Source organism: Chiloscyllium plagiosum, chromosome 38 (genome assembly GCF_004010195.1).
Source record: "Chiloscyllium plagiosum isolate BGI_BamShark_2017 chromosome 38, ASM401019v2, whole genome shotgun sequence".
Classification (NCBI taxonomy): Eukaryota; Metazoa; Chordata; class Chondrichthyes; order Orectolobiformes; family Hemiscylliidae; genus Chiloscyllium; species Chiloscyllium plagiosum.
In genome coordinates this window covers 8,942,121-8,952,733 of record NC_057747.1, presented here as the reverse complement: position 1 = coordinate 8,952,733, position 10,613 = coordinate 8,942,121, and the positions used below count along the sequence as shown (strand labels likewise).

The 10,613-nt window shown below is 45.6% G+C and overlaps 1 protein-coding gene across 1 annotated transcript in view; it reads right to left on the bottom strand.

Moving 5' to 3' along the window:
- Positions 1–416: 416 nt before the first annotated feature.
- LOC122541799 (glutamine--fructose-6-phosphate aminotransferase [isomerizing] 1-like) overlaps positions 417–10,613 on the bottom strand; it is an 86,887-nt gene continuing 76,690 nt past the window's right edge. The window contains exons 16-19 of the mRNA XM_043678794.1: positions 9,172–9,299; positions 8,501–8,668; positions 2,437–2,598; positions 417–1,456 (exon numbers count right to left, since the gene is read on the bottom strand). Of these exons, the coding sequence (XP_043534729.1) occupies positions 1,403–1,456; positions 2,437–2,598; positions 8,501–8,668; positions 9,172–9,299 (512 nt within the window). The 3' untranslated portion in view covers positions 417–1,402. The remainder of the gene's footprint in view (positions 1,457–2,436; positions 2,599–8,500; positions 8,669–9,171; positions 9,300–10,613) is intronic.

Below are 10,613 nucleotides of genomic sequence, written 5' to 3'. Positions count from 1 at the left end.
ACCAGAGCACCCAGACAAAACCCACACAGACACAGGAAGAATGTGCAAACTTTACACACACAGTCACCTAATGTGGGAATTGAACTCAGGTCCCTGGCACTGTGAGGCAGCAATGCTAACCACTGAGCCACCATGCTGCCCAAAAGGAAGAGGGAAGAGGGGTTAAAGGTTAGTACATTGAATAAGGCAGTGGCACAAGCAAAGGAATATCTATTAAAAGTCCCGTGTGGATTAGTTTCCAAAGAATAATCTGGATATAATGCTAAAAATCCCACAACACCAGGTTATAGTCCAACAGGTTTAAGTGGAAGCACTAGCTTTCGGAGCGCTGCTCCTTCATCAACCACCCGATTGTCCAAATAAACCTGTTGGACTATAACCTGGTGGTGTGTGATTTTTAACTTTGTACACCCCAGTCCAACACTCCAAATCCTGGCATCTCCAAATCCTGTATATAATGCAGCATGCTTTTCACTGTTCAGGCAGCAGACAGCAAGAGGGACCCAAAATCAGCATAAATGTAGGTCAAGAAGATAAGGATTTTTAAACCTACAGAGAAACCTGGCAGTTACATCATGCAATGATCCTAGGGGCAAAGAGTTAGAATGAGGAGGCAGCTTTATGAATCCAGTCTCCCGGTTTGATGCCTTACAGGCAGTAGCACATTATCGATAACGCTGCACTTGTGCTCCCCACGGTTTTCCTGCACAGATAAAGTCTGCATTGACTGGAGGAGATTGACACCCTCTGTCCAGGGTCCAAATTTCATCAAGGACCTCTTAAGTGCAAAACGCTGGCAAATAGGACTGGATTAATTGAGGATATCTGGTTGGCATGGACGTCTGGGACTGAAGGACCTGTTTCCGTGCTGCACATCTCCATGATTTCAGCATTTCAGCATTCCCAAGTTTATTCAACTATCACTCGAGGTCTCCCGCACTCCTCAGTGGGAAAAGTAAACAGCAGTGGCAAAGCATGGAATTAACACAAAGATCTGGCAACAAATTTAAGTCGAGAGAGCTGACACAGACACAAATTCCATTTCCCAGCCGCACATTTGCGTTAGTCTCACAAAAATCACCACCATGTCAATGAAGTTTTCAAAAAATACTGCTTCTGCTACAGTGGCTAAACAATTTGGTATGAAAGAGCTTTAAAAATGCCCTAAGCATTAGAAAATAATAGACTAGAAAATTATTCCGCGCCCCATATGATTGAGGCCAGTGTATTCCCGGATAGTTTCATTATTTTTGTTGACCAAAGAATTCCTGTTGCCCAAAAATACAAACTAAGAGTAAACTGTGCGTTGTCTGTGAACATTGCTCCCAGTAAGGCGAACACGGCCTCCAAACAGTGGATACAGTCTCTAGCCATCGCGCTGACTCACAAATCACGCGCCATCTCACATCGGCACGTAATCTGCTTCAATCTTCCTCAGTCGCTTGTTGTCGTCCACCTGGAGAGGGTAAAAGGTGTTGGAAGAGAGGTGTGTGAGAGGAAAACCACCAGGCTTGGATCACTCATGTAAAAAAGATTTTAAAAAAACATTCAGAATGTGAGCCTTCGAGTGAATCATTCGAAGCCAGCCTTCCTTCAGAGAGTGTACTTGCCAGGCCACAAGTGTCTTTACAATGCGTGGGAGATTTTGTTTACACAAGAGAGATTCAAGACTTATTTTTCTTTGAGGAAAACTCTGCACTTCAAATCTCTAAGGCAAAGCGAACGATGCTGTTTCAGCTCTTCCTGATCCCTGCTTGAGGGAATGCTTCACTTCTGCAGCCACCTTCATATGGGCTGCTGTTAATTACTTGCTCAGAGCCCAACCCGAAGCACATTGGGATCCATTCTGCTCCAGTGTTGGAGCTGGACTAGCCCCCAGAGTTACAGCCAAACTTCCATCACTGAAGCCAAGTGTTAAGGTGGGAAACTCCCAAGAGGATCTAAGGCTGCCCACTCATTAGACAGAGACAATTGGTGGCGAGTTTAACCCGAGGGTTATCACTCCCCAGGTGAGGGGCGTGGTTGAGAAAGTGGGGCTTCCAGGGTAACCGCAGCCAGCATGAGAATTGAACCTATGTTGTTGACGTCACTCTGCATCATAAATCAACTGTCCAACGAGCTGAGCTAACTGACCTAAAATATTTCAACACTGGCGATAAAATTTGCTAACTCTTGGGTCACACGTGATCTTTACTAGTTTTGAGCATGATAAAAACCCTCCTCGGGGGGGCCCTCCTGCAGTACAGTGGTAGTGTCCCTACTCCCGGAACCGAGACACCCGAGGGGGTTCAAGACCCACCTGCTCCAGAGGTGGAAAATGATATGTCCATTAGAAAATTAGGTTAACTAACAAAAAAAAAAACCACAAGTCTCTTGATTATTCATCCGTTCCATGAACCGATAGCGTGTTATATTTTGAGTAAAGCAACAACTCACGTCATAGCCTCGGAGGACAGCGAGGTGGAAGGCGAGAAGCTGGAGAGGGATAACACTGAGGATTCCCTGCAGGCAATCCACTGTGTGGGGAACTTTGATCGCACGGTAAGCATTCTTCATCGTCTCCTCATCGTTCTTCTCACAGATCAGGATGGGCCGCCCCTATGGAATACAAACTACAGAGTAAACGTCACCCAATCCCTGCCCTGCCTGTCCTACCAGCCACACCTTTCCCGATTGTGATCCCAATCCCAGGAAACAGCTCACACTCCACAATTACAGGAACCATCCCAAAATCTTCAAGGTTACGAATAGCAAAACAATTTAGGAGATGAATCAGGTTTACCAGGATGTTGCCGGCTATGGAAGGTTTGAGCTATAAAGGAAGGCTGATAGACTAGGACCTTTTTCTTCATTGGTCAGAAGTCACACAACACGAGGTGATAGTCCAACAGGTTTATTTGAAATCCCAACTTTTGGAGGGCTGCTCCAAACTGCACCTGACGAAAGAGCAGCGCTCCGAAAGCTTGTGATTTCAAATAAACCGGCTGGACTATAATCTGGTGTGGTGTAGCTTCTGACCTTGCCCACCCCAGTCCAACACTGACACCTTTTTCACATTTTGCCACTGGAGTGCAAGAGGTTGAGACTGTCAGAAGTTTATAAAATAACAAGGGGTTATTGGTACGAGTTAATGGTACTCGTCTTTTCCCTAGGATAGGAGATTTCAACATGAGGGGGCACAGTTTTAAGGTGAGAGGAGAGAGATTTAAAAAAAGACATGAGGGGCAATTATTTTCTTTACACAGAGAGTGGTTTATGTGTGGAATGAACTTCCAGAGGAAGTGGTGGATGTGGGCACAATTACAATGTTTAAAAGACATTTGGATAAGTACACGAATAGGAAAGGCTTAGAGGGATATGGACCAAGAACAGACAGGTGGAACTAGTTTGGTTTGGGATTATGTTCAGCATGGACTGGTTGGACCAAAGGGTCTGTTTCCATGCTGTATGACTTGATGATGACTCTACAAGTGCTGGGTAAATTCACCCTGGCTAATTCATACATGATCAAGGTACATACAATGTCACATTGGGTAATTAGGGGCGGCACGGTGGCTCAGTGGTTAGCACTGCTGCCTTACAGTGCCAGGGATCCAGGCTCGGTTCCAGCCTTGGGCGACTGTCTGTGTGGAGCTTGCACATTCTCCCTGTGTCCGTGTGGGTTTCCTCCAAAGATGCACAGGTGGATTGGCCATGTTAAATTGCTCATAGTGTTCAGGGATGTGTAGGTTAGGTGCATTAGTCAGGGGTCAATGTAGAGTAATAGGGTAGGGAAATGGGTCTGGGTGGGTTACTCTTCGGAAGGTCGGTGTGAACTTGTTGGGCCAAAGGGCCTGTTTCCACACTGTAGGGATCCTATTCTATTCTAATTCCAATGTTCTGGACTGACCACCAGTCAGCAGAATGATGGCTGGTCTGTCAAGGATTAAAGCAGGTCTGGTCGGAATTTTACATGGAAACATAGAAAATAGGTTCAGGATTACACCATTCGGCCCCTCGAGCCTGTATGACCATTCAATATCATCATGGCTGATCATACAATTACAGTATCCTGTTCTCACATTCTCTCCATACCCCTTGATCCCTTGAGCTGCAAGAGCCATGTCCAGCTCCCTCTTGAATATATCTGATGAACTGGCCCCAACGGCTTCCTGTGGGAGAGAATTCCACAGGTTCACAACTCTCTGAGGGAAGAAATTCTTCCTCATCTCAGTCCTGAATGGCTGACCCCTTACCTCTGGTGATTTTGACCTGCATTCACTGTTAATGCTCGACTGGAACTGACAACAACTTTGGGAGTCAGCGCATATGCAGAATAACACGGAAATCCAGAAGCTGCTGTCAGTGATTCCATGGGATTCCAACAGGGGAGACTCTGCAGTTGTCCATCCAGACTGCTAACCTGAGGCAGCATTGACGTCACATAAACCTTTACTTTCACATTGTCAGTCTGGTTAGAAGCAGCTTGGAAAACATTATATCTGATCAAATAAGTCAAAACTGGGTTTTTAAAACAACATTCTAAGTTAATAATTTCTACTAAGCAGTCTCGTTGATCCTAAAACCTAATTTCAGATTAGGTGCGGCTGAGCTATGACCCTACTGAATGGCCTACTCATCCCTACTTCTTAATCAGGTCTCAAGGCCTGTCAAATTATCCTTTGCAGTGGACGGGTGGATGGTGTGGAGGGATATCGGGTAAAGGCAGGAGATTAGCACTAGGTATCAAGAACCAGCACAGGCATGATAGGCTGAATGGCCTCTTTCTGCACTGCAACAATTCTGTAAAGTGCCATAACTTTTAACAACCCACACTTTTATGATATGATAATATCAGCGTTTCACTATCTAAAGTCATGTAATAAAACTGAAGGATAGTCAGTGCTTTTAGTGACAGAGTTGCAGTCTGTGGGAGTATCTCAATGTGATTGGTGGCTCAGCTTTCTCATTGACATCTCTAAGCTGTTGCTCCAATAGGGCAAATCCAAGCCTGAGAGATTGTTAACTCCTTTCAGGCAACTGGCTTTGGCTTAATGACTGCCCACAAAAGTCAGCTGTTGGGAGTCGAAGACGTTGCTAGATTGGTTACATGAGGCTGGAATCTGCACACTGTCCCCGATTTTGAAGTCCACGGTGCCTGATCAATTTTGATAATTCTACTCCCCGCCCCCCCTCGCACTCCTCCTAATAAAGGAAACGCATCTTGCCCAGTCTCTCCAGCGCCACCTTCTGAACACTTCCACCATTGTCTGGTGGACGTTTCAACTACACGGTAAAAACAATGACTGCAGATGCTGGAAACCAGATTCTGGATCAGTGGTGCTGGAAGAGCACAGCAATTCAGGCAGCATCCGAGGACAGGCAAAATCTGTTTCAACTACACCCCCTACCTCAGTTCCTCCAACAGCCCCCTACAAACTGTCACTATGTGGACAACCACAGACATTTCCTGCAACCTACTGCCTGGAAATGAGAGCAACACGTGTCTATAAACTTGTGGGTTGACATGTGACAGGTCCAATGGGAGGTAGGGTCTCACAGTCATGGAGCTCCCAACCCCTCACAAGACAGCACAGGGCACCTTCAATGGGTATCATTTAGGATAAGCTAGTTTGAGGTGGAATGATGCGTGAATACTGAGAAATGTTGGAGGTTTGATCAGTAGGTTCACAAATGACACGGAAGTAAACACGGTGAGGGAATACATGGACGATGGACAGTCAGACCCTAAAAAGTGTAGAGGATTTACAGGATCTTGGTATGCATATCCATTGACCCTAGAGGCAGCAGGACAGGTAGATAGAGTGATTAAGAAGGCACGTGGGATACATGTCTTGAACAGTCACAGAATCATACAGCATGGAAACAGACCCTTTGGTCCAACTTGTCCATGTTGACCAGCTATCCTAAGCTCTGCAATTTTGAAGGAACAGAATGCTGAGGCACTGAATAGAAAAGCAGGAAGGTTGTGAAGGAACTGTGTAAGATGTTAGCGAGAGCATAGCAAAGTATTGTGTCGTCACATTATCGGAAGGATGCGATGGCATTAGAGAGACAGTAGGAGATCAGCCATGATCCAGATAAGTAGTTGTACAGATTCAAGAGGCAGAATCGGCCAATCCCTGCTCCTATTTTCTTTATTCTACATTGCGAAGATGTGATTTGATCTGGGAGTGCAAATCTGTAACACTATAGAAGTGTCAGAGATCAAGGTGAGTTTATGGGAGAATTTGACCGCGAATTAAAGGATCATTGAGGATGTCGCTTATAAGGGATTAGAAAGCCATGTGGAGAAAAGTGGAAAGAAAGGATCTCAAGATGGCAGAATCACCTATCCCTGCTGCTATTTTCTGTATTCTACATTGCGAAGATGTGATTTGATCTGGGAGTGCAAAGTTGAATCTGTAACACTGTAGAAGTGTCGGAGATCAAGGTGAGTTTATGGGAGAATTTGACCGCGAATTAAAGGATCATTGAGGATGTCGCTTATAAGGGATAAGAAAGCCATGTGAAGAAAAGTGGAAAGAAAGGATCTCAAGATGGCAGAATCACCTATCCCTGCTGCTATTTTCTGTGTTCTATGCTGCAGATGTCACCCTGCAGCTGTACAGGACTGTAGAGGTTTAGAAAATCGTGAGGGGCATGGATATGATGAATCACAAAGGTCTTTTCCCCAGGGTAGGGATGACCAAAACTAGAAGGCATAAGTTTGGGGTGAGGGGGCAAATATTTGAAAGGGACCTGACAGGCAGCTTTTATATGCAGAGGGTGGTGCGTGCATGGGATGAGCTGCCAGAGGAAGTGGTGGAGGCTGGTACAATTCCAACATTTAAAAGGCATCTGGATTGGTACATGAATAGGAAGGGTTTACAGCGATATGGGCCAAATGCTGGCAAATGGGACGAGATCAATTTAGGATATTAGGTCAGCATGGACGAGTGGGAGCGAAAGGTCTGTTTCTGCCCTGGCTAACACTGTGACTCTAAATTACAAGGGACAAGGGCACTCTCAGAATCTGCTCTCTCAACTGCTTTGTTTTGTTAAACACAAAGCCACACAAATTTCAGGAAAAGAAATCCAATCGTTGGAAAACCCCTGGACAGCTGCAGTCACTAAAATCGCAATTCCATCTCGGAGCCTCCTCTCTTGGACTTGGCAAGTCAGACCATGGAAATGCCAGAACAAACCAGATCAGTTTCAGCCATCTTTGCTGAATGGGGAGCAAGCTTACACAGATCACGGAGGGCTCGAATGTCTTTCCTTCTCCAGACTTTGTGAATGGTTCTGGCATGGTGTGAGCTCACTGTTGGCTGCCACATGCCTGGATCGCATGCAGTCAAGCAAAGAAGAGATTTTTGAAGTCCTGCTCTGACATCAGTCACTAAGTTGCCAAGGCACGTCAATGATTGGAGGGAGGATTGTGGTAAACTTTAGGCACCTCTGACTTTCCATCTGTTCATTTTATATGGATGTTGGGTGGGTGAACATTACACAGTTGTCATAAACACGTTGAGGGTCATACAGGCCATTTCCTGTGCTTTAAACAAACAAGAGGCATTTTGGGTAAAAACCCTGCCTCTTAGTGATAAACTCTGATTTCTGGGAGGCGTTCCATAACATGGCCAACTAAATTGAGAATCAACCTGCAAATCACATGGCAACAATGGATGGCAAGAGCATGAGAGATTCTCAGAAAAGACACATAATGGAAAGTAATCAGAACTCGGCCATCACTATCCACAGCTCCCGATTACAAGCTTAAAAAATGCCATGTTGCCACAGCAACCCGAGTGACGTGTACCACTGCAGTTTCGGAGAGGTGATGGGTTAGTGGCATTATTGCTCGATTATTAATCCAGAGACTCAGCTAGTGTTCTGGGGACCCAGGTTCAAATCCCAGCACAGCAGATGGTGAAATTTGAATTCAATAAAAATTCAGATATAGGTCCGAATGATGATTGACCATTGACAGGAACAACCCTGTACTAAGGTCCAGCAAGGAAGGAAATCTACCATCCTTACCCAATCTGGCCTGCATGTGACTCCAGGCCCACAGACTCTCAAACTGCCCTCTCGGGATTGGCAATATTCATAGAATAGAAGAATCAAACACTCCTTACTGTATGGAAGCAGGCCATTCAGCCCATTGAGTCCACACTAACCCTCTGAAGAGCGTCCCACCCAGACTCACCCCAACCCTGAAACCCTGTATTGCTCATGGCCAATCCACCTAAGCTGCACATCTTTGGACTGTGGGAGGAAACCAGTGCACCCGGAGGAAAGCCATGCAGACACGGGGAGAATGTGCAAACTCCTCACAGACAAGACACCCAAGGTGGGATTGAACCCAGGTCCCTGGCATTGAGCCAGCAATCACGTTCCCAGCGATGCCCACATCCCATGAATGAATAAAATAATTCCCTAGCTGGGAGAGCTTGGAGCCCCTAGCACACAGCCAGCCCCCCTCTGTATCCACCAAACCACCAAAACCAAACGTTACCTGACGGGCCACCACTTGCTGCAATGCATTCTGACACTTGACGAAGGTGGGGTCTCTCATGACCACCATGATGACAGGCATCCGATGGTCCACCAGTGCCAAGGGCCCGTGCTTCAGCTCTCCGGCCAGGATTCCCTCCGAGTGCATGAAAGTAATCTCCTTAATTTTCTGCAACACATAGTCATAGAGTCATACAGCTCAGAAACACAACCTTCGGTCTAACTCGCTGACATCCCATTCTGACCTAGTCCCATTTGCTTGTATTAGGCCCATATCCCTCTCAACCCTTTCTATTCACGTAGCCATCCAGATGCCTTTTAAACATTGTAATTGTACCAGTTTAAAAAGAGCCAAGCGTTCATTTCCACGGTGTATACCGGTGACACTGAGAGAGCCTCACAGTACCATGTAAAAGGAAATACATACTTATTAGTGATCAGCTGAGGACAAAATAAGGCATTTAATAAATTTGCTGCTCTTCAGCATTATCTTTATCATGGCTTGAAGACAACACCTACACTAACAAGTCCTCTGACTTAAGAATATCACGGCAGAGATTTTAACATAGATATTACACCAACTCAGCTGAGCTATTGAAAGGTGTTACCCACAGTGGAATTTGTCTCTCTGCAGAATCGATTGGCCCTGACTGAAACTTGAGCGTTACTCACCAACGCCCCCTCCAGGCAAGTGGCATAATGATAACCACGGCCCATAATGAGCACGGACTTCTGCTGATACAGCTCGCTTGCTAATCTCTGGATCTCCTCGTCTGAGCTGAGAACTTCCTTTATTTGCTCTAGAAAAACAGCAGTCAGGGAACAAAAACAGTAATCAGGATTACTGTCAAGCAGCAGCTGATGTTTCTGTCTGAAAAGCAAAGGGAAGGGTTCTCTTTAACATGAGATGCAGCAGTGCACTCTCAGCAGCAGTATGGGGCATTGTAATCTGCCAAAAAAAGGTTTCGACCACTGAGTATTGATATGCATCCAAGGCTGCAAAATATTATTATAACAACTTGCAATTATATCATCCTGTTGCAAAGAATCCCAAAGAGTTTACTAACTCTCAATCCAACAGTTCCCAAACAAAGTGAGTTTTGGAAGATTAAACCAATGCATCAGCTATCTCACTCGCCACTTATTTTAAGACCCTCGGATGAAGTCCATCAGGACTCATTGCTTGTTAACACTTAGCTCCAACAATGCAGTAAGTGTCACTTCTCTGGTGATTGTGATTTTTCTGTGTTCCACCCTCTCTTCCACTTCCCAGAAGCAGCAGGAAATGGGAGGGATGAACTCTACAAACCCGGGGCTTTAACTTCTGTCAGAGGGAAAGTGTTAGAGGTTATCACAGGGCATGTAGAGTCATGTTGAAGTTGTACAGGATGTTAGTGAGACTGCTTCTGGAATACTATGCCGAGTTATAGTCACCCTGTTATAGGAAGGATATGATTAAAATGGACAGGGTTCAGAATGCGCTTCACTAGGATGTTGCTGGTAATGGAGAGTTTGATTTATAAAAATAGGCTGGGACTTTTTCCACTGGAGAGTATGAGGCTGAGGGGTGACCGTATAGAGGTTTATAAAATCATGAGGAGCATGGATAGGGTGAACAGCCAAGGTCTTTTCCCTAAGGTAGGGAATTTCAAAACTAGGTGGCATTGTTTCAAGGTGAGGGGAGAAGGTTTTAAAAAGGACAATGTGGGGCAATTATTTTTTTCCAACAGAGTGATAGGTGTTATCACACAAAAGGTAGTGAGTTTGGAATATTGCATACAGTTCTGGTCACCACTCTACCAGAGGGAAGTGGATACTTTGGAGAGGTTACAGGAAAGGTTTACCAGGATGTTGCCTGGTATAGAGGATTTGAGCTATGAAGAAAGGTTCTGGATCAATGGTGCTGGAAGAGCACAGCAGTTCAGGCAGCATCCGAGGAGCTTCAGCAAAATCGACGTTTCGGGCAAAAGCCCTTCATCAGGAATAAAGGCAGAGAGCCTGAAGCGTGGAGAGATAAGCTAGAGGAGGGTGGGGGTGGGGAGAGAGTAGCATAGAGTACAATAGGTCAGTGGGGGAGGAGATGAAGGTGATAGGTCAGGGAGGAGAGGGGGGAG